At 39.4% G+C, this 27,777-nt stretch overlaps 2 protein-coding genes across 3 annotated transcripts in view; one reads left to right on the top strand and one right to left on the bottom strand.

The window, feature by feature from the left end:
• EMP3 (epithelial membrane protein 3 (MAM blood group)) overlaps nt 1-27,777 on the top strand; it is a 112,980-nt gene that overhangs the window by 61,809 nt on the left and 23,394 nt on the right. The gene's annotated exons all lie outside the window — the stretch shown is intronic.
• ODAD1 (outer dynein arm docking complex subunit 1) lies at nt 147-27,527 on the bottom strand. Of its 2 annotated transcripts, none has more exons than XM_026682404.2 (16): nt 27,426-27,527; nt 25,327-25,497; nt 21,832-21,914; nt 18,924-19,023; nt 17,036-17,225; nt 15,748-15,870; nt 15,551-15,664; nt 14,650-14,717; nt 11,809-11,996; nt 10,234-10,359; nt 9,938-10,020; nt 7,257-7,425; nt 5,636-5,799; nt 4,219-4,322; nt 2,588-2,666; nt 147-1,614 (listed from the first exon to the last, which is right to left on the bottom strand). In XM_026682404.2, the coding sequence occupies exons 3-16, from the start codon at nt 21,896-21,898 to the stop codon at nt 1,570-1,572; spliced, it is 1,620 nt and encodes a 539-aa protein (XP_026538189.1). In that variant the 5' UTR covers nt 21,899-21,914; nt 25,327-25,497; nt 27,426-27,527; the 3' UTR covers nt 147-1,569. The 2 variants fall into 2 exon arrangements, with proteins under 2 accessions (XP_026538189.1, XP_087801012.1); XM_087944886.1 differs by having other exon boundaries at nt 21,832-21,911; nt 27,426-27,494.

Below are 27,777 nucleotides of genomic sequence, written 5' to 3'. Positions count from 1 at the left end.
AGGGCATGTTTCAACTTTGGTTCCTCATTGCAAATTAGCTGCAGGGGTCAGTATCAATGATCACTTGTTCCTAATTTGGATGAGAAGAGAAATTACCTCCCCAAAGACCAACAAATGCTCCAACAAAACCATCAAAAACCAACCAGTGTTGTCAATTAAAACTTTTAATCATCCACTTTCGATTTACACTGATCATCAAAAAAAAAAAACCACGATAGTCTTTTCACTTGCCACAGGACTGTGCGTATGTCAGCCCATCTGGGACCGGTCTCCACTTCTCCACCCTTCCCACACACAAGATATATAGACATCACCCCTGCATTCCACACCCACAGGAATGGCAGAATTGAAAGCACCTATCTTCCTTCAGTGAAACTATCAGTTTTGTTTTTTTCTCATGATGATCATCTTTGAGAGGAATAGCTTCCCTAAGATTCCTTTCTGGGACACTGCCAAGAGGCCTGAAATAGGGGCCCTCTAGGGGAAAATCGTTTGGGGGTTGGGGAACAGCTTACGATGAGTGGTGTTATCTTTGTTGAAATAATGGGGGATTTTTTTTTTAAAAAAAATATTCTTCCAAAAAAGGGGGCTTAAAGAGAAATGAAGAGATAACTATAGGGAAGTAACTTCTCCTCTGACGCATACCTCGATTACTGCTGTTTTCATGCACTTTTCAATTTACTTCACGGGGGGAATCTTTTGCATATGCCACTTACGGAGCTCTAACTGGCAGTTGTAAATGGGAACTTTGTCTGGGACTGATACAGCCTCAGATGATCATGTGGTGAAAAACCACACTCTGAGAAACATGCTGGTTGTTTTTTTGTTTTTGTTTTTTTAAAGAAACACCCGTTTCAAGATGTGCCTAAGTGCTTCAAATAAACCCAATTCCTGCTCAGATACATCAAAAGACGCGATATACCCCTTGTGGGCCTCAAACACTCTTGACAGCTAAGGAGACTAACAGGAGAAAGAACTGTTGTTGATACAAAGTGCTGCTGGGGGAATAGAGCAAATTCGGTCACCTGTTTCCTAAAATGATCTTATTTTAGAAGCTGGAAATTCTTGCTTCCTTCACCGGAATGGTGGCCAAGTAAAATACCACTGCTATAGGCAAATATTTTGCGATGCGTTCTCTCTGCATGAGGATGTGGAGTCAAATTAAAGGCATACTGTATAAGCAAACAGACAGCACGGAAGCAAACAGCTTGGATGGCATGACAGCTATGAATTATGTACCACTGACACAATACATCTGTCTTGATCACACGAGCAGCCAGAAAAGGAACAATTCACCAACAGGAGGAAGATTTTCCATGGACTACAGCAAAGTGAAGGATCCTGCAGGATGAAGGCTATACTCAGCCTTTCCAGACACGAGAAAGGATGCAGCAGAGGGCAATGGTATAAAGAAAAATGTTTCAGGAACCACACTTGAAATGCAACCTGCCTCAGTTTTCTTCTTTGGTTGGCATAGCCCAGGCTGCAGTTAGATTCCTATTCACGTCTGGAGGCCTGAGGTGATTTCTTGTGTGTGTTAGTCCCAGGATACAGTCACTGAACTGCACATTACGTGCTTTTCTTTAGAGAAAGTGCTGCTGCCTTGCTTTGGATCTGGAGGAGAGAGAAATCCATTCTATTATCATTTGAAAATAAGTGGTAAAAATATATATATATTTGTATTAGTTGGGGAATGGTGACTTCATTTTTGGCTAGTGTCAAAGACTGCTTACTTAGGGCTACCAGATCTGAGTTGCAAAAAAAAAAAAAAAATTCTAGACAACTATTAGATAACAACAAAGAGAAAGCTGCCTTCCAAATGTTTGCAGCCCAGAGACTTAAACTTAAGGCTTAAAATAACTCCATTGTCACTTTAAATGTACACTAATCGGCATACACTAAAATGGAATTTCGTTGCATACAGCTCTCAAAGGGTCCCCACCTCCAATATACACTACATAAACATGACAAAAATTATGCATATGCCCACGTGTATTGTATGACACAGAGAAACAACACAGTTCAGTTTGGATGCATACGTGTGCATGGCTAATATTGCTAAGGTTCACATCTCTGTTGAGTGGTGGGAAAGAAGGCTACCACTGGGCAGCTCAAAACTGCTTCAGCATGAGAGGTTGACACTTTGCAATATTCCAGAGGACAACCTGAAGTGCAAAGACACACCAGAGCCCATAGTCTCTTTTCTAAAACCAGGTTCCTTGGGGCCAGTAGAAGTATGGATTTGTTGTTGAAAGGATTATTTGATGGCTGAGGAGTTTGGACAGTTGAGGTTAATCAACAAATACAAAGAAAGGAACTGAGACAGAATGCATGACCTACTTTCAAGAAAGTAGGCAAAATTGCATTAGTAGGAAAATGTTTCTACAACAGGAGTCAGAATCACTACAGAAAAGCAAAATTTAGCCAACTGTGGGAAATCATCCCCCAACTTTGGCGAATAAGTTCCTTCTTACATATAAATAAACATTAGAAAAGCAGTTCTTTCTAATATATAACTTTTAAAGCATCCAAGTGTGCTAATTTTCATCTTAATATAAACTTAGTTTGCCCTGTCTCTTGTACTCACCTCCTTTATTACTTTTTCTCTGAGTTCCTCATGAGTTAAAGGTCTGTTGTCCTCTTCTTGTATTGGCTCATGGCCAAGTCTGCAAACCACAAAGAATGATCTGATTAATATTGTCCTAAATACCACAAATCTGTCCTTTAAAAAAAAAATCTGTTCTTGAGCTATTCTAAAATCTGATTGCTCCTATGAGATTAGAAGAATTAGGGAACATTGATTTCATATTCCTCCCAAGAGTTTGATCTTCTGTTGTTTCCTCGTTTTTTAGTTTAACCCACTAAACGGATCCTGCTGTGCTCTATTTTATGCAGAATTCCATGTAGACTAGAAAATGATTCAGAAACTGGAGCTTTTATACAATTGCTATTCCTATTAGCCTTGACCTCTAAATACCAGGATCCAATAAGCATCAATTATGCCTCTGCCACATTATGCCCCCTCACCACAGAGCAAATGTTGCAATATGGGAAATAGTCTGTTTTATAATACACCTGTGACTTTGACTCTCGTCAGAGAGAGGCATATCTTAGTTTGAGCATCAAGCTAAAGTAGTTTTATTTCAGCATATGCCTTTGCTTTCCTGATTTTTTTTATTTTACTACTCTAGTTCATGCTTTTTAAAAATTTAGTTTGCATTTTGCTGAGCTGTGGTGTTTCTTGGCTTTAACATATATGCTGCTTTTTCTATGCATCTGAGTCACTAAATTACTATATAAAATCCATTCTTTAAAATCCCATCATTCCTAAAAAATTAACATAACCCCACCAAGCCAAAGTATGTTGGATACAGATCCCATATTTCATTAAGTCATAAAATACTTTGATTTTACATCAGGTTGTGTTAACTCTTCCAATAGTAGTTTTAAACCATGATTAATCATTTGGCATGTGGTACATACAGAGCTGGCCAACTTTGTTAACAAACAATATTTAAATGAACTGCTCAATGCAGTCTTCCCCAGCTGGGCATCTTTCAAATGCAGAGCATGGAAATCTTCATGAATTTAGTCATTTTTTAATTTCTTTTAAAATTACTTTCCTGTGTCACTGTTTATACTATAAATTTAGGGCAAGGGTTTGTCCTTTGTAAAATGCCATGCATAACCCTAGGGCCCTCAGTATAAAAATTAAAGTAATAACAGTGACGTTGCAGGCAAATCCAATTGACTCACCATGGATCAAGGGCTTGTACCCCACCAAATGCTACCCAAATATCCCTACCTGCAATCTTGTCAATAATGTGGGATTCTGAGAGCTGTTCGTAATATCTAGAGTGTCAAAGATTCTTCATCCCTGATTTACTCCAATTTTTTTGCTCACAACAAAAAATTCAAAGCTACAACTTCTCCATCAGATGGCTGCCCTGCGTGTCTAGAGATTTCCGATGAGCAAAAACCCAGTAAATCAGTTCTAGCTGTCAAGCTGCTCTTAATGGAAGGAACACTGAAGTAGCATTCACACGAAATTTATACAACCCAAGGCCCTTAAGAATTCCAGAAGATTAGGAGACACCATCACAAAAAACACGTTTCCCATGACTTTAATGATTTTAATGTTGAAAGTGGGGACAGGTCGAACGTAGGCTTTGTGGGATATCCTTCTGGATTGTCTGCATAATAACCAGCTCTCCTTACCCAGCTGTGGGTGGCCGAACAGTAATTGCAGTTGGCCGCAGCCCTGGGGTCTGCCCCAGGAGCAGCTGTGCTGTCTCCACAGTATCATAGGGTTCATCATTGTCCTAAAAAGAGACCAAATTTAGAAGTAGAGAACAATTCTTTACCCAACAACCATTCTTTACCCTTCACCGGAAGATTTAAATTAAACAAGACCCACTGGACTACATATATTAATCTGCCAGAAATGGGCAATATTTGGCTCTTCAGATGTAGCTGACAACTACAACCTCTTAGTATCCTAATGGAGAATAAGTAAAACATAAGGGCAGCTATAGTTCAGCAACATCTGGAGGGCTGCAGGTTGCCCACCGCAATACAATTCCAATATGTTAACACTAAATGGGTGGCTGCTATTATTAAAATGTTTTTTTAACGGAAACCTATTTAACAGATTAACAGAGTTGGAAGGTACTTGTAGGTCATCTAGTCCAACCACCACCACCACCCGCCCAAGCAGGAGACCCTACACCATTTTTAAAGTTTCTAACTGTTAGGTTTGTAGAAATATATCACACACATACACACACATACATAATATCATCAACTATAAAAAAAAAAACTGAGAATGAGCTAGGTAAAGCAAAACATTGCAAAAGTGAGAACTATATTGGATCTACGGAGACCTATGTCTACAACGGACTCAGCAGAGCTTATCCTACAGCAGGGCTGCCCAACCATGGCAACTACTTCAACTCCCAAAACATATCTGGCTGAAGAATTCTGGGAGTTGAAGTCCACAAGTTTTAAAGATGCCAGTTTGGACACCCCGGTCCTATAGCTCCAGTCACGTATTTTTCCTGCAAATTCTAAATGGATTTTTATGCAATGAAACATTTCCCAGTTCCTGTTATAGCAATCTAAATTAGGTTGGCTAAACTGGGAAAAGTTAAGCTGAAAGTCACCTCTTCTTAATCTGGTGGCGGGGGGGTGGGGGGGTGGGGACAGACGGATCCATGCAGGGGTGGGTTTCTACCGGTTCTGTCCACCTCTGTAGAACCGGTAGCTCTGAAGAGCAGCAGACATAGAACCAGTTCTATGTCTGCTGATGTTTTTGCCCACCCACCCACCTGGGCTCTTTCCTGATCTTTATTTCCTGATTTTTCAACTTCAGCTGCCGAACAAGGCACAGCTGCAGTTGAAAAAGCAAGAAAAGAGGGCTATTTCAAAGGCTGCTTCTCTGCACGCAGCGTGCTGATGACGATTTACAGGCGTGGCTCGCAGCATGCAGGGAAGCACATCATAAATCACCGAACCTTGTAAATCCCGAACCGGTAGTTAACCCTGTCGTATCCCACCCCTGGATCCATGCAACACTTTCTCCACACAGACAGAGATGAGAAATGGCCCGTCTCTGGCCTTGTTGCTGTCTGCATACCTGAGCCTTCTTGTAGGAATACATTGTCAGCAGCATATTGACCTTCTGTTCAATTATGCTCAGGTAAATGGCAACGTTCTCATCCTGAGCAGTTGTTGTCCCACCCAGCACTTTTTCCAGCGAGGAATGGTCACACTCCAGTTTCCAGAAGAGAGACTCAATTGCTTTGAGAGAGAGGGAGGGGGGGAAGGAAAGTGAATCCTGATGCTTGCCAGTAACTGCCATGTCCTTCAGAAAAAAAGCTTAGAGATCTACTAGGTGCAGCTTTCGCCTGCCCCAAAGATAAGGTAAATTAATCAACCACTCTGCACTGCACTTGTGGGGAACCTGCTTCCAACACCAATTTCCATAGATAGACCTTGTCTGATCTTCTGTCTAGGATTTGGCATGATGGATGGTGAAATGGTTGGTTTTCCAAGATAAAGGGAGACTGAAAAGAAGGGAAGCCAAAAAAATATATGCTACAAGCTTTTTAAAGGCCCACCTGCCAAACTTACAAGTTGCATACATATGTGGTGTTGGAAAAAAAGGCTTCTTTTATGTTGTCTGACAGAACTGGCCATCAAATCTACCAGATGAGTCAAGGTTTTCAATTTTGAGGAAAAAAACACTCTTCTTTTTGACACTACACTCTTCAAATGCCCTGCCCACTAACAAAGATGAGTGTGTAACCTGTGGCCTTTGGAAGTTGGACTAAATTCCCCTTTCCATTGGCCATATTGTCCAGAGCCAGTGGGAATTGGTATCCACTTTGCCCAACTTTCTACTCAAAAAAGGAAGTGTCTTTCTACCCCCAGGTTATCCCCATACCATCTGAGCCACTCTCGGCAAGCAGTTTTTTCAGTTGATCAAAGAACAATCAGCCAGTCATAAACCAATCCTCCGTGCCTCTTCTTATCCTCTTTTTCCTCTCATGGTTCAACCGTAACTGTTTCAGTAACTACTGAAGCTAAGTAAAAAAAAATATTTCTAGTGCTAAAAAACAGAATGTGACCATATTTGTAGGACCAGTATTTACTGGAAGAAAGAGATACATAAGTGAACCCCCCACCTCACTATATCAGGTCATGATATGTCACACTAAATAATGTTGGCCTACCACTTGTTTGGATCATACACATCTGCACATGCTCGCTGCTTTTACTGCGAGGGTGCAGCATCTGACACAGAATATGGCAAGGAGAGCTAATCTAGTGCTCATTGCTGTCAACACATGAACTTTGATGTCCATTAAGCTTCCTAGTTCTCCCAATATATGCTGTCCATCATCGTAGGTGGCTATAATTAAGTTTTTGATCCTGAAGTCTGTTGGCTTCACATACATCAATTTTAAAAACACAAGGAAAACAACGGTGATGAGGGGACTGGGGGCAATCTTGGGTACCAGGGAGGAGCTGTGGCACCAGTGCTAACTTAACTGATGACCTGAAATTCTACAATTGGTTGTGATCATCCTGGCAACAATCACAATAGGTGGCACATTCCCAAAAGATAGTGCACTCTTGGGAGGAATTAAAAAAAGGCATAGCTGTCATGAGCCAGTCCCTATCTGCAAAGCTTTGGAGAAAAGCTTTCTCATTATTATTCAGTTGCAACTCCTTTTTCTCCCCTCATTGCTCACCACTTTTAAGCTGTTCCCAAATCTTGAGGAACCTTTTCACATTCTGTTCAGCCTGATTGGCCTCTTTCACAGTGTCCTCCTGTTGGCCTTCAATTTCGTGGAGCTGCAACAGCTGCTGGGCCTCCCTTTGACTGTTTCGCTTTTGAATCTCCTGGATCTCATGACAAAGCTGGAAAAGTGAAGATAAAAGATGAAAGGAACTTATTTTTACCAACTGCAGAGACATAGACTGTCAAAGATGGAAGGGGCCTGGGAGATCATTTATACTAGCCCACTATTTTGTTCAGGAATCCATTACTACAGCATCCCCATCAGAAAGACATGAGGCCCCTGTTTAAATACCATTCTCCCAAGTTAGTCTGTTCCACTGTTGAACATCTCTTACTATTAAGAAATGTTATCTGATGTCGGGGGGAAAGAGAGTGAAAGGTTTAAGATTAGAAAAAACAACCAAAAAGAAGAACAATTTGAAAGATAAGTATAATATTAGAAAGCAACAGAAGAGGGGATTACAGATGAGAGAGTTAGAAGTAGAAAGATGAGGGGATGAAAAGGGGAGGGAGAAGAAGAGGGGGAAGAAGGCAAGGAAAAGAAGTTGTAAAAGACAGAAATAAGAAATGGAGAAACAGGGAAAAGATATAAGGATTGTAACCATAAGTTTGTTTAGAGATAATGGGTGAAAATTTAATTGTAAAAGGGATTCTGCAAAGGTACATAAGATAGCTTTGTTATATTACAAATAGAAATAACTTTAGAAAATATGATGATGGATAAAATATTTATTGTAATGCAGTGGGATGTTTGTTAATAAATAAATGAATTAAAATGATTGAGAGAATTAAAAGGGAACATTTTTAATTATTAGTAATGATTTATAAAAATATAAGTGAGAAATATGGGGGGGGGGGAAAGAATTAACTATGGAAAGTTTATAAGTGTTCCCAAGGAAGTATGATATTCAATTGAAAAGAAATGTTAAAGATTTTAAGATTTTAATTTATATTAATGATAGAATTGAATTGGAATGGAATGTGTTTTATTTACATATATATATATTTTTTTTCTTTTTAAGAATATAGTGTCTATTTTAAGAATGTACCAAGCAGAATTCGATTGGAAGTTATGTATTATATTGAATGCTATAATCTTAAAGCTATACATTGAAGCTTAAATAAGAGCTTGAATGGATAAAATTAAAGGATATAAAGGTGTCATACTCTAATTGGTAACTACAGGGAAAAATTTGTTTAATAAGAAAAGATAATGTGAAATTGTAACAGGACAGACAAAAGTATAAATATAATGATTTGAATTGAGATAATCAAAACAAAGTTGAGAAAATTAGAAGAGGGGAAAAACTATGTAGAAAATATAAAATGGTAATAAGATATGGAATAGAATATAAAAATGAGCATGAAATTGAGTTTTGTATCTGTACGAAGAAGTGATAACCTGGGACCATGCTATTTTCAAAAAAGATGTTTTATTTGTATTTTGTTTTTGTGAAAACCCAAATAAAATTTTCAAAAAAAAAAAAAAAAAAGAAATGTTATCTGATGTCCAGCTAAAACATCTTTCTTATTTAAAGTTGTTCTTTCTCGATTTCTAGAACAATTCAGAACAATTCTTCCCTTCCTTCTACATGATGGCTGTGCAGATATTTGAAGATAACTAAGGTATCTCAGAGTTTTTTTTTCTGTAGGCAAACATCAGCCATTGTTTCCAACTGTTCCTATTGCTCTTTCCAAGGCCCTCACCACCACCACCCTCACATCTTCCAGTCTGACACTCTGCTTCCTAAAATATTCCAGACCTGCTGCAAAATAGGGGAATGACAAGTTCTCTCTTGTACTTTTGTTCAAGCAGCTTAGGACAATAATTGCTTTTTTTTTTTTTTTTTTTTGCAGCTACATTACACTATTGGCTCATGTTTGGCTTGTGAGCTATCAAGATACTCAGTTTTTTTTTCATATATACAACTTCCTATTTATTTATTTGTTTATTTAGAACTACCCCCACATTACGTGCCTTTGATTTGTCCTATCTAAATGCAAGATTTTGCTTGGGCTGAAAAACAGCAAGATGAATTTCAACCAACTTTCAACTTGTTAAAATCCTTCTGAATTCTGATATTACCCTCATCTTTGTTACACAGCCATGATGAGCAATGGTTAGAATCGAGTATTGCAAGCCAATTCTACCCAATGCCAGGAGTTCAACCTTGATTGTCTCAAGGTTGATTCAGCCTTCCATTCTTCTGAGGTCAGTAAAATGAGGACCCAGATTGATGGGGGCAATATGCCGATTCTGTAAAATGCTGAGAGAGGGCTGTAAAGCACTGTGAAGTGGTATATAAGTCTAAGAGATCTTGCTATTGCTATATCTACAAACCTGACAATCAAATTTGCCAACTCCTCATCCAAGTAATTTATAAATATGTTGGATATGCAGAGTCTAGAATGGAAGCCTGGAATACTGCAATTATTCCTAACAGGGAATAACAGGATGCGCTCATATTCATATATGCATTTATAAATTTCAGCTAATTCAAAGATAGATGGATAGCACTTCAGTTGGAGTAGTTGGTAAAGTCACAAAGGCAGTCACCTAGAAAAAACATACTGCCCTTCTTAAAAATAAAAAAAGGAGAAAGGAGAGGAGAGACAATCTTTTCCACTCACCTCATGAATTTCTTCCCATAGTCGGTCCTTCTGGCTATTTTGTTCATTGACGTAGTTGAATTGAGCAAAATTCCTTTCCCTATCTACAGAGAGAAGGATAAACATTATAGCAGTCAATATATTAATAATCAGGGCTCAAATTTCCAAGGGGCACTGGAGGGGGAATAGCTCCCAAATGTCCCAGTCAGTGGGCTCTTCTTAAGGCTGACCGACCTCGGTAGGCTGAGGCAGTGAACACTATCTAGTACAATGATCCTTTAAAAAAAAAACCACTAACTGCCATTCCCATACATCACCTTTAACAAATGTATCCAAAGCCATATTCAGATCATTTGAGCCAGTGAGCTCCAGGAGTTTATCAAAAGCATTGCAGTAAGATTCAAGCAACTCTTCTTCACTGTCTTTCCGTCTGCGTTCTTCTTCTATTGAAAGAAAAAAGAAAGAAAGAAAAGACCCCAGTTCTTCCTCTAACTTTACATGTGCTAAATCTCCTTTCTGTAACTCCCAAATCTGCAGTGGCCAGAAATAGTTGAAACCTGTCCCTTCGTAAGGGCCTAAAGTCTGAACACACATTAAAAATAAAAAGAGAACTATTACAATTTAATCACATTTTGGTAGATCCAAGACATTTATGTTACCATTAATAAATTTTAATAACATTTTTCCACATCTGAAAAGGAGTGAGTTTGTGATCATGACAAAAGCTGAATTTGCTTTCATTCATATTTAATATGGTCACTCCCAAGTCACATCTGTAATAATTTCCCCCTTTTGTCTTATTAAAAACTGCAATTAGATAACATCTGGCAGTCTCTCAGAGGGTCCCACATGTGCACCACTGCATTACAATAACCAAGTCATCAGGATATTGGAAAAGAGACCACTGGAGCCAAGCTATCCCCATCTAGAATCACAACAGTACCAATTATGGTCCAAAGGCCTTCCCATTTCATCAAACAACAGAATATTGATTGTAAACTCTTACATTATTTCTAAGTACCATCTTTGAAGAGGCCTTTGGCCATTTCTTAAATAAACTTCCTCTAAGATCTATACGAGTAAATGAACCCTGCATCTTCTTTTCACTGTGCATTTAAAAATAGACAGCTAAACTGTCTAAAATTCTTCTGACAACCAATTGATCTTCCTTTACAGTGTCCTGTACCAGAAGTATAAAACACTTGAGTAAATAATTCATAATTATCACATAACTGTTTACACAGTGGTCCTTTTTATCCACTTGGTTAATTTTAAAGTTTTAATTTTCAGCGCCCAATATCTTGCTCTCTGATGTGAAGTTGGCTCCAACCCTCCTATCTTTTTGTAAGGGCCTAAAGATGTGGCAGTGCCGGCTAGCTTGGGGGCCCCAGTGAGGGATGAGCACAATAGAGGTATTTGGTTGAGTAATAACAGTTCCCACCTAGCCCTCCACCTGCACTGCACCCCCATCCTTCCCGTGTGTGTTTGGTTGTAAGGTTTGATTGTAATATTTTATGTTTTAGCTTATATGTAAATTCAAGCTGCCCAGAATTACTCTATAGTAAAATGGGCAGCCAATAAATTTTATAAATAAATAACATAAAATTAATATTTTAATTATTTTAACCTTTGAACTTCTTTATACTTCTATTTATGGCATTGGAAAGTGCCCAAAGTTGCTTGATAGTGAGATGAACAGCATTTAAATTTAATAAATAAATAAAATGGCTTCCTTCCACTAATGTGACAGGGGCAGTTACTCAGAAGGTTGAATGCCAGAATGACTTGCTTTTAAATCAATGCATCCCTACTGGCTCAGAGATTGCTTTCTATGGCTTCGAAGTCACCTTCTCCTGCTAAAGATGGAAGCCTGCAAGTCAATAAATACACACGTTTCTTTGCTTTGGCTTTCAGTGCTTCTTCAGTGAACGTCCTTTCCTGCAGCTTGATGTTGACAAATTCAGACATGCGCCGATCATTCTCCAGGAAGCGCTCCAATTCTTTCATCTCAGAGACATACTGCTTTAAGTCCTTCTCTGCTTTGTCCTGCAGCTGGCCCAAACGGGCATGGGCTTCATCCCTACATTTATCCCAAAGAAGAAATAAGGGCAAGATTAAAGAGGTGGGCAGAACCAAGAATCCCAGTTCCTAACTTCTCTTCATAAGGTCAGGGCACAGATGATTCCATTTGCAAAGAAGCTGAAAGCACCTGTGGGCCAGAAAGCTCCATCCAACTTCAGCCCAGCAACCTTCTCACAATGGAATGAGCGCAGGCTGAATTCCTGGCATCTATAATTAAAAGGATTTCTGTTAAATTTGAATCCCATCTTATCTAGCCTGGGATCTTTCAGTTACATCAACTGCGGATACTCCACTTTGGGAGGTGGAGGGAGAAAAGGGATGAGGTTAGGGAGAAGAATCCCTAATGTCAATGAAATAAACTTCATTCAGCAGACTGAACCTTTAATTCACTAGTATTTAGGGCTCCAATCTCTCTCCCCTTTGCTTCTGCTTATTAATATTTGCCTTTCTTCCTTATGGCTTTGTTTTAGAATTATGGAATAACCCTTGTGGGTCTTCTAGTCTAACCCTCTGCTTGAGCAGGAAACTCTATATAATTCTGGACAGAGGTTGTCCAATTTTTTCTTGAAAATCTCCAGTGACAGAGCTCCCACAATTTCTGGAGACAAGCCTGATTAATTGTTTTGTCAGGAAACTTCTCCTTAATTCTAGGTTGGATCTCTCTTTAATAATCTCCCATCTGTCACTTCTTGACCTGACCTCAGGTGCTTTGGAGTCTAAGTGAACTCTCTTTTCTCTGTGACAGTCCCTCAAGTATTGGAAGACCTTCTCTTCCTAGTCCTTCTCGTCACTAGACTAGACATATTTGTTCCCCACAACATTCATCTTACAGTTTGGCCTCCAGATCCCTAATCATCTTTTTGCTCTTCTCTGCACTTTTTTTAGAGTCTCAATATCTTTTTAAGTGGATTGCTTAAAGTCAAAAGCAAACAACTTAAAATCTGGACAGTCCATTAAATAACAAACAAGCAGGGTGAATAATAACTTCTGCCGCCCAGAAAGAGAAGGCATATAAATTTATAAATAAATAATAAAAGGAGAAGGCCTCTGACCCACTGCGGTGCTCAGGTGTGAGAAAGACAGCAAGAACTGAGCCTTACTTCTGCTTTACGTAGGACTGCTTGCATTTTGCCTTTGACACTTGCTAGATTTCTTCTCAATGGTTTCTTAGTTTTTGCTATAAACACATTGATCATATCATGAATCACAGCCTACAAGCACAGGCACCGGAAATAAGTCACAGCAACATCAAAATGACAAGTGTGATGTGATGCCACTGCACATATAACACAATTAAGTACTTGGATTTGGACATCTGAGATGAATACCTGTCATATTATTTGTGTCAAGGAACATGTGTTGTCACTGCCCACCTGCTGCAGATGCCCATGCCTGCTAAGCTTGTAGTTCTAACTCTTGGCTGGGAATCAAACTAGACTCGAAACAGCTCTAAGAACTCAAGAATCCAGATTCCTAGCTTTTTCTACTGTATTATATTGTGTCACCTGTCTAAGTATTCTGGGATGGATTAGGCAAGGGGTGATAGAAAGCATCAAATATGAGACTATACTCCACCCTTAACTTCCAATTAATTGAGACTGGCTTCACTAATCATGCTGAGCCATGATATGCTTATCCAGGTTTACAATATAAGCCACAATTGGGTGGATTCTAAACCAAAATCACAATTTACAAACCACAATGGTTGTGTTTTACACATACATCATATGATGTAAAACAAACAAAATATTAAACAGTTATTATATTTATGTAGTTACTTACCAAGCACGTCTAAATTATATTAAAGTAACCAAAATATATTTACAATCCCCAAGATATATCACAACTTTTGAGCACGCCTAACGTTTGGAAATTGAAAGCTGAAAAATTTGACAAACCCTAAATTGTATACTCTGCCTCAGTTTCTAGTTCTTCTGTTTATGGAAGGGTAGGAAATCCAACAGTAATGGACTAAGAACACCAGAACGAGGGTAGACTTTATAATTTGGGGTATCAGAGTACCAGAGGCAGACTGCAGCGTTTACATCACCTTCAGCCAAAGTCACAATGCAAGGTTATCTTTATGGTATGGTTTGCACACATATACAGGGAGCGTAGAATTTCAAAGCAGACTGTATTTTACATAATGTAAATGGCCACTTTTGATATTAAAGAGATAATATTACAAGTTTGAACTTTGAAGAAAGCATGGCTAATAATGAAGAAACTGCCACAATGCATGGATAGAGTATTCATGAAGAATATCAAAAAGCTTCACTGCGATGCCCCTGCCAATGAAAATGGACCTCAGGAGGGCCCTTGTAGCCAAAAACAGAGCTGGGGAGCCCATTTTCTTTGAGAACGCTTGGGCCACCATAGACACCCCCATCATAAGTGATGTTGAGCTGCCCCCCGAGGTCAAACACAGCCCTCAATGAAATCGAGTTTGATACCCCTTAGGTCACTTCAGGTGAGATAGGCAGCCATATCAATCAGACAAATAAAGTGAAAGTTACAAATAAAAGGGAAGGTAGCATGACATTTAAGCAGCAATCATGAACTAGTGAAAGTATAAATTCTTTGCTATATAAGACCACATCTAGATCCAAGGACAAGTTCCCCACAACAACTGAGCATTACTTTCTGCTAACCTTGCATCATAAGCTGCAGAGGAGGTGCTGACCACATTGATGATGGTTTTACGAGTCTCCAGCAGTTCCTGAGAAAGACAAACAGAGAAAGAAAAACTTCTTTGTTGCAACACAAACTTACCATTCTGCATAAAAGTTCCATGTCCTTTCTGAACCCCAGTCACTGGGCTTTCATTCTCTCCAAAACATCCTCGCCTTCAATTTAGCAACATGCCTATTTACACATTTTTCCTCCTAATTCTATTCTTCCTAAACTCTGATAAATCTCAAGTATGAAATTGGGCTTGATGATTACTCTTTAGGGTGTAATTCCACAAGCATAAAGTATCCTTTAAGTGTGTTTGGGAAATCTGCAGTGGCATCAAAAGCTGCAGGTTCTACTTCCATGAAAAAAGTCAAGAAGTGTATTTATTTGTTAATGCTTTCATTAACAAATAAAGTAAGGTAATCTTTGCCATGTAATTTCATACACATGCAACAGCTTACATTTGGGAAATTCTACAAAACGTGTATGACCAAACAATGAACAGCTTGAATTTTTGACAGATTGGAATATTCTGGATAACTCTTTTAACAGCAAACGTATGCAGAACCCGATATAACTCAAAGCATCAGAATTTCATTGTCAAATTATGTTCTCAGCTTTATAACCAAAAATAACTTTCCAAACTGCATTTTTAAGCCCATGATTTCCTATTTGCCAATTTGGCACCTCAATTTTAAGATACCAAAATAGCCAATCACACCTTTCCATTCTGGACAAAAGTTCTTGCTAAGCAACTGAATCCCAGAATTCTCTAACAGAACCTCATTATCTTATAACATGACTCCAGTTTTCCTTGAAATTCTGTTAGACAAGAATCCCAACAAATTCAACAATTTTCTTTTAAATTCACTTTACCTCCTCTAAATCTTTATACTGCTGTTCAAAGTGATCATGTCCAACTCGGAGAATTTCTAGATCCTCACGCAGTTGTGAATTCAAGACAAGTTGAGAACTGAATTCGGAGGAGATCTGGAAACAGAGACCAGAATGAAGAAAGTTTAGACCATCCACAAATTCTGGCACCAAATCTGGGTATTTCTGACTATTTTTACCTTATCTAGTTGGTTTTCTACTGACTGAATCTTTCTTTGCAAATGGGCTCTCTGTTCCTGGATCATGCTGTCACTTCCCATCATCTGCTTCCGGTCAGCCAAACGGTTCTCCCAGGTTTCGAGCTATTAATAACAGGAAATTAGTTCATGGAAGTAAAATGCAGGTTAGTTTCAGACCCAAGAAATTAGATATTTGGAGAAATCCATCTTTTGCTCTAACATTTGATCTTGGGGTCTAAATGCCAACCCCTGCTGCATTCTTCATCCCTATATTTAACTTAAAGAGGTCTAAATCTTAATTCAGTTTATTCTGCACCAATTTCCAATTTTCTTTTTCTGGATGTGAAAGACATCTGCAAAAAAAAAGAAAAAAAGAAAAAAGACAATACAGATAGTCGTGGACATATGACCATAATGAAACCTGCCCATTACAGTCTTATGTCATGATGGTCATAAAACAAGTCAGTCATGCAACCAGACCAATTTTATGTTTTTCTGCAACAACTGTTAAGCATGGTTTGCTGAAATCCAGAAGTGCTGATTTTCAGCAAAACTGCTGTAAAATGCAGTGATGTGACCACAGAATGCTGAAAACAGCCATAAATGTGGCCGTGTTGCCAAGCGCCCAAAGTTTGATCATGTGACTATGAAGAGGGTCTGACTGTTGGAACTTCAGATCCAAGCCATAAGTCCCTTCTTGGGTCAGCCTAGCTTTGAATAGTCACTAAGCAATCAGTTGTAAGTTGAGGACTACCTGTTTTGTTTTTCCCTAGTGGATGAGGATTGTAATTGCTAGAATTCTTAGCAATATGACCAAAGGGCTGAATATTTTAAAAATTGAAAACCCAATATACCAACTGGATGCTACGTAGCAGACAGCCATCTTAGACATTTCCATACTGCCTCTAAGACCTTGTATCAGCACATGCCTAATCTCTTGTTCTTTCATATCACAACTACATCAACAGCAATAGCTCTTAGACTTATATACCACTTTACAGCCCTCTCTAAGCGGTTTAGTCAGCATATTGCCCCCAACGATCTGAGTTCTCATTTTACCGACCTTGGAAGGATGGAAGGCTGAGTCAACCTTGAGCCTGGTGGGATCCGAACTGCCAAATTGCAGGCAGCCGGCAGGCAGCAGAAGTAGCCTGCAGTACTACATTCTAACCATTGCACCACCACGGTTCATCAAAATTCTAAGGTCCCAGAATCCTAGCTCTTCAACCTGCTGCTTCATCCCATTTTAGAAAAAAACAATTCTTGGTCTTATCCTGTCTCTCTATACCTCTTGATCAAGGCGAGCTATCCGCTTTTTTTCTTTCATTATTTGTTCCTTCACTGCATCCCGTTCAGTCAACAAGGACCGGAGAATTTCACTTTGGGCTTTTTCCTTCTTCTGGTTGGCATGACCTTCGGCCACAGCCTGTTTGTATTGTAGATCTTCATTCTCTTTTTCCAGGCGCTTGACCTCAACCCTGTCCAACAAAGATGAAGTGGGGATTTTCAGAGGTGGTAAAATAGCGGGGCGAGATGCAGCCTGGTGGGCAGGAACGAGATGTTCATGGCCATGATGATGGTGAACTTTGGTTGGGAGTGGTGGCAACGCCAGTTCGGGAGGATTTGTGACACGGGGCAAGGAAAAATTAGAGGGCTAATTTGCATTTGCCTTAGGAAATCTGTGAGCATAATTGTCTGGGGCAGATATGACTGTTGGGATAACAGGACTTGTCGCTGTAAAATAAGCAGGGGAAATAAAAATACATGATTCCCTTAAAGATGGTATAATTTTTGAATGCCTAGATAGAAAACCAGGAAGGAATGTTCTCCTGATAGAAGGTAAAATGAAGTAGTTTAAATAAGATGAAAGAAAGTAGGAATACTGGATTCTCTGGGAATGCAGTGGATTAAAGGGATAGGATAGAGATGGATTAAACCCTGGATCAATACTGCACAATTCTGCAAGCACACATGATGGTGGACACCAATTATTCCTACAAAATGGGTGTATATTTGTATAGCATTGTGTGGGGTAGGCCTCATGGCCACATGGCATTAAATAAAAGCAACTCATGCGCATTCACAATGGTCAATTATATGTTGCTAAGAGTATAGCCGTTGTCATGTGCATCAGCATTATCTCAACATCTGGATCAGCATATGGAAAAAGGAAAGGGAAAAAGAGACTGATTTTTTTTAATGTTTCAATTTTTAGTCTTCTCCATGAAGTAAGGCATATAATATCCAGACTATTTCAAAAGCCAAAATTGGAAATGAGCTCAAAAGATGGAAATCAAAGAATGCATGTGGGGTGTCATCACTAACCAAAAAAAGATGAGGCTAAGAAAGTATGAAATTATGCAGGACTGGAAAATAATAAGGTAAGAAATCAGCTACTCAGCTAAAACATTTAAGGTTGGACACAAACAACATGGACATCTGGGAAGTTAAACTATTTCTAACGCTACTTCTAATAATAGCAATTGAAACAGATTTTGCACATTTTCTATAATTTCCAAAATCTATTCAAGTAGGCATATTATGACTTCTATGTGTTTTGAATGTCTGTGGAGATTCTCGGTGGTTCAGGTCATGATTGCCCAAAAGGTGTTTTCTTTCAAAAGGCAACTTGACTTTCCTCCAAGATGTTTTGCTTCTCATCCAAGAAACTTCATCAGTTCTGACAGAATGGTAGAGAACGGAAGGATTTATATTCCTTGAAGTCATGTGGTCCTTACATGACTGCAAGGAATATAAACCCTTCCATTCTCCACCATTCAATCAGAACTGATGAAGCTTCTTGGATAAGAAATAAAACATCTTCTAGAAACTCCAGTTGCTTTTTGAAAGAAAGCTACTTTACCTCTTTTGAAGTTGACACCACTCAATCCCATGGCCAAAATAGGGGCTGAGGTTCAATGCATCTGAAGAATGAAGTTGACATAGCAGTGAGACATTTAAAAAAATATATAACAGATCATGAGAAGCCTCTTGCAAATCATCTTCATTTCTCTTACTTTGCCCCTGATATAAGGTCAATTAATCTATAATGGTTTAACTCTTGCATAAAATGAAAGGAAAACGTAGCTTCTCCTCCCAACCTACACATTCTGAAAGTTTCCCAATACATTTTGAGAAATGAAGAATTGATGAACGATATTCAATGAAATACATACATCTGTCTGCGGATGGTTTCGCGAGATTCCAAGGCATAAGCATGGCGGTCACCTTCTAAAAGGCGGAACTGGCGTTGAAGTTTGGCCAACTCGCCTTCAGCTGGTGGAAGACAATGTTGTGGGAAAGGCAGATAGTAAGAAAGAAAAGTGATTAAGAAAGATAGCCCAGTACAGTAATTTTTTGCTGAGGTCCCCTCCTAATTGCTGAAGGGTGAAGTAAGAACCCTTCTAAAACACCTGTTTATCACACCTGGAGCAAAACACCTGGGGTAGGGATCACTGAGTTTAAGATTGAGAATCTTATCTCTATTTTGTTCTGTGGCCCTATCCAAATAAATAGATTTTATTGTGTAATGAGCAACAAGATGCTTTATGATCTATATATGATCCTCTGCATAGACAGACAGTATCTTCTTTGGCCAATATTAATTTTCTGGATCAAACTAATTTTCAAGCTCCAGTTTTTGTGCCTAGACAAAAAATATTGAGGGCTTATATGTGGTCACCAATTACCTTTTTGTCTTTGCTAAACCTATAATTATGTTATAAAAAGCATTTTTAAGAATGCAGAGAGCTAGACTTTTCGGCTGAAATTCAGTTTTGTCCCTGCCCAATCAATACATATCACTGTCTTATCACAACCCTCCTACACTCTTTGAAGACCCTCTAGCCTAGATTGTTCCCTGAAGTTTAACCAGTTGCCATAAAATCAGGACAGTTACTCTTGTACTCATATATCAGAATATTTTATTTTCCACCATTCATAATGCACCTGCCAAGAATACCAAAATCTATATCATCTCACACATTTCCATATGAAACCTAAGCAATGGGGAAATTTCTGCTTTTCTCCAGGACACCTTCTGAATTTCATTCAGATCATATGCAATGGCACGAGTAGGGAACTATGGCCCTTATGACCTGTGAACTTCAGCTCCCAGAATTCTGGGAGTTGAAGTCCATAAGTCATAAAAGAGCCATAGTTCCCCACCTTTATGCTATGGAGTCAAACTGTCTAGATCAGAGATAAACAACATAATGTTCAGAAACACTAAACACTATCTTACTCGCTAACCTCGTAAGTCCTCTGCCCCATATGTTTTGCTTTTCCAGAAAAAAAAACACATTAAAAAAGTAGATGAGAAGCTGGCTTGTTGAAAAGCATTGTCTTTACTTAGAATAATGTATCAAGGCCTTATAGGGTTTGTTTGAAAATAAAAATAATGGTGCTTCTTCTGAACATGTGACTAGAAAAAAAGACTTGGCTAGAAAAAAAGGAAGAATTTGTTTATGCTCCTAATCTGATCTGGATACATGCTTTATTCCATCCCTCTGCCTCTGTTTCTGTCTTGCTTTGGACAGTCTGAAATCAAGGATAGTCAGATTTAGTTGCTCACTCACAGTTTAATGACTCACTCTCTGGGTCCTCATACTACCAGAGACTCATGCCCCTTAATGCTAGTAAGGACTTTTGTGTTTCAGCCTGCTTTAATTTAGTTCCAATTTCAAAACCAATATACAATGAAGAGCACTAGTTCACAAACCATACCAAGGCATGTGGAAAACAGCCACAATGCCCTGGTTCTGTTTCTTTGGCCCCTTTATTATTGGAATACAAAGAGCTTATTTCTTGCCTGTTCATTTTCAAAAGCTGGCTTCCTTGGCAGCATTTTAATCTGGCTTGAGAATGAGCTCTCCCAATCTCTTCCAGTCAAAAAGTAACGGAATATTATCAATTGATTCAATGGGGAGACATGCAAAGATCCTTTTACCTCTATTTTAGTTCCCCGCCCTATTTTGCACTATTGTTTGCTCAGCTCAGCAAGAAGCTGTTTTAACCAAGCACATCTGCACACTTTACTATACAGCCTACATTTTTCAACTTTTTTCTCGAAAGGTTTCACAGCTTTCCATCGCAATACATCAACATTTTTGAAACAAAACCACAGCAACACCTCCAGTCAAATACCCTTTATGAAACTGTCAAGCTATATTTGAAATGAAGATGATACAGATATTTTATAACATATTTAGACCGAGAAAAACTGCAGCACATAAAATAGACGATGAAATTCTGGGAAACCTTCGGTAAATCTAAATGTCAAAAATACACTTGTTCTAAGTCCTTAGCTATTGCCTGCCAAATCTTTTGATCTATGGGGATAAAGGGCTTTCCAACAGGATAGAAAAGCAGGGAGAACTTGAATTATGATGGCAGATCATCCATTAGTGATTTAAAGTCACAGTTATCCAACTCTCATGCTAAAATATTGTACTGTATTGCATTGCATTGCATTGCATTGCATTGCATTGCATTGCATTGCATTAGCAACTCAATGACAGCAGGATACCAATAGAAATTACTCTCAAGTCACTGCTAGAGATATGGTTTGCAAGGATAAACAAATTCCAATTTTTTTTGGATCACAACCTGACAGTCACTTTGGAACAACCACTGTCTCAGTCAGCTAGGCAAAATTTCATCATACCTTCACCAAATTCAGATATTAGCTAACAGTATATAACTAACTGTGAAAGTTTCTTCTCATAGTCAGCAAAAAGAGTACTAATGTCAATTATTAGAGACCTAGTATAGTTCATCATTATCATACAAATAAAATAGTGGTTTAAATACATTTGACCTAGTCCAGTGGATTTTTAAGTTCCTAGTATAAACAAACTGAAACAAATAACATGAACTGTAAGATATCTCCTTGCTCTCCTATTTCAACACTTAAATCATATTACAGGCCAGTTTCAGAGACTCCAATATCTTGAACCCCAATGTAGAATCTGACAGTGCAGATGGTTCCTACTACTGCGATAACTTTGTCTTCTCCCTTAAAAGTTACCCATATCTTCTAGGTTCCATCATCATCAATATCCTCTTCTTTCTCTTGGACATTACCTATGCCTTCTAGGTCCGCATCACTACCTTCCGAACGAAGGCTTGTGGCAGACTTGAAGAATGGCATCTTCAATTTCTAACTGCTGAAAGAAAGAGAATTCAAAAACATTATATCACTTTCTGAAATTGTTTCATGAAGATAGCGTGTGAAAAATGGATAAAAGCCTCAAACTGCAATTAAGGAGCCCCAAATTCAAATCTGCTCTGTCATAACATTTCCTAGGCTCCAGTTTTGCACATCATGCTGAGCCATTGTGTTACGCCTCTGGCTTAGCATGTTGAATAAATTTACATATTGTTCTAAAGCTGATTTATGACTTGGCATGTGATACAAATCCAATCAATTTGTTTTCTCCAAAAACAACTTTATGCAAACCATGGAACTGTAGAATGTGCCTTAACCACAAGCCTGTTTTGTTCTTTTTGTTTAGGGATGAGCAAATGTAGTTTTGCAAACTGCTGTTGGATTACAACTCCTATAATGACTCTTTATTGCCTTAGCCACTAAGAGTTGTTGGTGTACAGCAGGGCTTCTCAACATTGACAATTTTAAGAAGTGTGGACTTCAATTCCCAGAAGTATGGACTTCAACTCCCAGAATTCCCTGGCCAACATGGTTGGCCAGAGAATTCTGAAAGTTGAAGTCTGTGCCTTAAAATTGCCATGGTTGAGAAATTTCGATCTACATCAGCAGTGTCAAATTCAATTTCATTGAGGGCCACATCAGGGCTGTGGTTGACCTCGGGGGAGAGGGTAGGTATGGCCGACTTGTTGGGCATGGCTAGCTTGATGCCTCTCCCCAAACTGCTGGCATGTTTCTTCTTCACATTGGGTAGACTGGGCCGAACCCTTACATTTTCCAGGACAGCGCTGTAGGTAGTATCCAACCACATCATGGGCTGTATCCAGCCCACGGGCCTTGTGTTTGACACCTCTGATCTACAGTTTGAAGATCATGTTTTAACTTATATAACCATTCAAACAATATGGGTGGGAGATGCCCATATGCACTGTCCTAAATCCTCTGAAGGAAGAACAGATTAAAATACAAATGGCTATCATTTAAATGGCAATGATGAAACAACAAATTAAATACCTTTTCCTCAGGGATGGGCTTCAAAAATCTTAGCAACTAGTTATCTGCCTGGTTGCTGGGTGGTCGTGGCCATGGTGGGTGTGGCCTAGTCGGCCTCCTGCACCCCAGTGGAGGAGGGCATTTTTGCCTTCCCAAGGCTCCGGAGGCTTTCCTCAAGCCTCTGGGAGGGTGAAAACGGCCTCCCCCGGGGCTCCAGAGGCCCTCCAGAGGCCAGAAGCGGGCTTGTTTCTGCCTTCCGGAGCTTCCGGGAAGCTCATTTTTTACCTTCCCTCAGCCTCCATTTGGGCCCTGCACTTACCTCACATCCAAAAAATTCTGCATGGAGACTCCTGGGAGGGATGGGGCGGGGTGGGAGGGTGGGATTTGGAGGTTCTCCGAACCAGCCATAACATTAGCTATGGGTTCTCCCAAACCCAGGAGAACCCATAGCAGTCCACATTTGCTTTTCCTTTAAAGTGATGAGGAAAGGAAAAAAGAAGCCTTGCCCTTTAAGGAATTAGGCAAAGTTCTTTCCTTTGTACATTCAAATTTCCCAGCTGGGAGAAATGCAAAATGATTTGGTCAGCTGCGTTGAAAGTCAGAATCAGTTTATTAATAGGAAGGCAGGTCTAATCTTGTGAGTAGAGAAACCCTTTTTTATACCCTTCAGATCCTTTGATTTTGTAAGTGTGAACTCTTGAAGTCTTTGATTTGTGTGTGTTGAATTCCTGTCTGAGATTGGGATCTTGGTTTGATGGTCCTGATCCTTTGTAGTTGCTTGTTTGCTATCATGGTTCCTTCCTGCCATGCCTTTTGGTTTGCTTTTCACAAGTTTTTATAACTTGCCATCTATTTGATTTCTATGGGAAAGGATCTTAGCTAGTTTGTAGGGTTTTTTTCTCTGTATCTTATGCCTGTAATTTTCTCCTTCCTTTTGTTGTGAAAAGTAAGCTGGCTCCAGCTATTTTAATAGCCCTACTTGACAAAGGGTGGGGGCTGTTTTCCTAGAAGAGAGGAGAATCTAACTTCCAACAGTGATACTCCATAAAAGTTGAGTATTTCAACTATTCCTATAAAAGAAACCCTCACCAGAGGGTTTGGTGGTTCTGCCTGGTAGCTTTTTATGAGACATGGAGGAAGGAGTGTCGACCTCCTAAACTTGTCAGTTTTGCCCAGTTTTGCCCAGAGCTTTCATACCAACCACCATGGTGTACCTCTGTAAGACTGTAGCCACCCTTTTTTTAGTGATTCTTCTTATTCCTGAACAGCCAGTATCTTGATGGAGAGAATGAAATAGAGCGCATTATAGAGTGCCACAGACTCTTTCTCTCTTTTTATTTAACACCTACATGAAGCCATTGGGTAATGTCACTCAGCAGCAGAGGGTGCGTATCATCAACATGTTGCTAATATTTATCTTTAAATGTTTGTGCCAGGTTAGAAAAACGGTGCAATAAAGAGTCTGACTCGGTTACTTGGACAACTCTGTATGGGAAAGAACAGACTTAAGTTGAAGCTTAGCCAGGCTGAACGGCAAGTTCATAATCTGGGGTCTCTATCTAACAATGAGTCAAGACTTCCTATTTGATATGAGTAAGCCTGAACATGTGGAAACATGTTATTGTTAACTCTGTTATTGCCACATTTAAAATCTGGCTGTCACCAAGTCTCGGAATGGGAGATCACGGAAAAATTTAGTCATATCTATTTCTTCTCCAAAGTGTTGAGATGACAGCTCCCAGAATCCCAATCAAATATGGCCTAACTATGTAGTTCGGTAGACTGAAAATTGTGACCCCAGCATACCTGGATGGAAGGCAAAAGATTACAGAAGCCTGCCTTCCAGGTTCCTTGAACAGATACAGCTTATAGTTACTTTAGCAATTTTATTGCAAACGTCTGCAAAGTTGAACAGACAAACCACTTTTCATAAAGTTAACAACTGCATACCTTTTCAGCCGTTAGGTTCATTGCTAGCTCAAAATTTATCTAAAGAACCACCTGAAAGACCACCTGAATTAATCAATGGTCCCAAGTCTTTTAAAAACGATCTCTCTGTCTCCTTAGCTTTATCCTCTTTCCCATGCAAAACTATTCCATATAGCACAAATATTCTTTCAATGGGATAGAAAATGCATTCTACCCTTCCACCACAGTTGTTTTTACTTAAAAGCAATTCTAGGAGGAAACTTTAGCTAAAATGCAATTATTAGCCCAAGAGGATTTAGGACATTGTTAGAATCAATTCAATTTCAAAATTCTTGCCTGAATGACTCAGTTCAAAACACAAAGCCTCCTTCATTTTTATCTTCACATTCATCACTATCTCACAAACCTTTCTCCTTAGCCTAATAATTTCCTAGCATCTGAAACCTGAATTAAGCCAGCATTCCCTCCCCAACAAAAAATAATAAAAGTACCTTGTTCTCTAGAGAAACCTTACGACAAATATACAATTAATATTTAGGCAGTCAGTATTTTGGTATGCTCTGATACAGTCTTCTGATCTCTCCAGGCAACATCACCCGTTGCTTTTGTTCACTCAGTTGTTAGCAACCATCTCCAAGAAATGCATCAGCTTTCCACCAATCCTGATGAAAAATGGGAGAAGGAGAAAAAAATATATGAGTTATACTCAACTAACTGAAGTGTTTCCTTGATTCATTTACAGGTAATGTAGGATGTTAACTAAACAAAATGGATTAATAATTGAAAGTTAGAACAGGAAGTTAAAAAAAAAAAGATTAAATGAGTTACAGTAGGAAAGGAAAAACATTAGAAAGTGACAGACCCCTTGATTTTTAAAATATAAAAAAAGTGCTTGATTGAGAGCTGTTAAATAATAGTTCCAGTACTTGTTAAGACGGCAGTACAACTGAATGAATTAAAACAAGATTGCACAAGATTATTAACTTCAAGAAACCTTTGACAGTGATATATTGCTCCGTTTCCTATCCTCATCATCTACTTTACATTCCATACATTTCTGTAATTTTCTATCATGTTATATACTATAAAGTTCTAGGGTTTCACATTATGCCAATATCTTAGGCTTCAGGCTTTTCACTGTTAATTGTCACTGGATCTTCAAAGTAACAACAGTTTCCCAGTCAAATATTGTACCATTTTTAAACCTTAGGTGTTGCTCTATTCTCTGTACATTCTGCCTAGAGGGATGTACTTCCTCCTCCCCAAAACCTTGTCTTGTATTTGTCTTATGTTTAACCCTCACTCCAGGCTCCTTTCTTTTCCAAATTTTTCCTTCTTGGACTTCTGCTTCTTTATAGTGTGATGCCACATTCCATTGTTCATTTTGATTGAATCTTCCTCCAGTACATACACAATATGGGCTCAGACCCATGAACAGAGTAAACACTTCCATGCTCTGCAGTACCTTAAAGTTGAGGTTGCCAATGTATTATGTCAATATGCTTGCATGCCTTTAATAACAAGTCAGGCTTGTTATAGATAGTATAATACAAGTAATCCTTGACTTACAATGGTTCATTTAGTGACTGTTCGAAGTTACAATGACACTGAGAAAAGTGACTAATGACTGTTTTTCACACATACGACCATTGCAGCATCCCCATGGACCATGGTCATGTCATCAAAATTCAGACGCTTGGCAACTGATTCATATTTATGATGGCTGCAGTGTCCTAGGGTCCTGATACTTTTTGTAATCTTATGACGAGCAGTCCGTGGGGAAGCAGACTCACTTAACAACCATGTTATTAACAACTGCAGCAATTCATTTAGCACCTTTGGCAAGAAAGGTTGTAAAATAGGGCAAAGTTTACTTAACAAATGTCTCGTCAACAATATAATAAATAAATTAAAAATCTGGGGCTCAATTATGGTCATAAGTTGGGGACTACCTGTAATATATCAACTTTGCCTAGGATGCACTGTCAGCAGGCTCTAACAGGATACTATGGTATCTTAAGAGTGGGTACACTTCAACATATGTACTAAGATTCAGAACTTGAGATCCCAAAGGACAAGTAGCTGAAATCACAAAAGTTCCTGCCTATTTACACTATGTGTAATAAAGCAGAATTAGGTGCCTCCTATGAAGGATCAAAACAATCCTTCATAGGAGACACTGACTCTTAGAGATAATTTCTTTTTCAAATCTTGCTGGATAACCCCCGAAGCCTAACCTCACCAAATTCTACTCATGGGACTCTGCTGTTCATGGAAGGGCCTTCCCTGGTCATTTGAACCCCCAAGGACCTGGCGGGTCACGCCAGAGCCCCACACACAGCCATGTGATAATGGGGGATAGTCGTCTCGCACCCCCAATTTAACAACTCATACCAAAGCCCTTTCAACATGTCAGCCCTTAAGATCCTGGAAGGTTACACGGGGGTGCTGCAAAGTCACGTGGCTAGAAATAATGCTTGTAGGTCCTGCCTAATCACAGCAATCTGCCCAACAGGCCTCCGCTCCCTTCTTCCCCTTCAAACTACAGCGACCTCAAGCCCCACGCCTCCCAAAAAGCCCTTCCTCTTACCTCCCAGGCCCTTCCCTCCCACTGCGCATGTGCGAGACTAACAGTTCCCTTCTCCGTTCCTTCCTTTTGCCCTCACCCTTCCAAGACACTCGCCTCTCTCCCACCCACCCCCACCCTCCGCTCGGGCGGAGCCTGGTTGAGGGGCGGCGCGGGCGGGTTGTCATGGCAATGTTCCATCGCTGAAGTCTCATGCAAAACCACATCCTTCGTTCAGTTTGTCCCGCTGAAGCCGGTTGCCACGGAGACGGTTTTCGGAAAGGAAACTGGCAAAGGCGGGGAGATCGAGGGGGGACAGCAAGAGGGGAAGCCCGAGAGAGGGTGGGGAAGGAGCAGGCAGGAGCCTGGTGGAGAC

The sequence above is a fragment of the Notechis scutatus genome, chromosome Z, assembly GCF_049901735.1.
Source record: "Notechis scutatus isolate UNSWTSFEM ecotype Mainland chromosome Z, rNotScu1.2, whole genome shotgun sequence".
Classification (NCBI taxonomy): domain Eukaryota; kingdom Metazoa; phylum Chordata; class Lepidosauria; order Squamata; family Elapidae; genus Notechis; species Notechis scutatus.
This window is presented reverse-complemented; position numbering and strand designations above follow the sequence as displayed.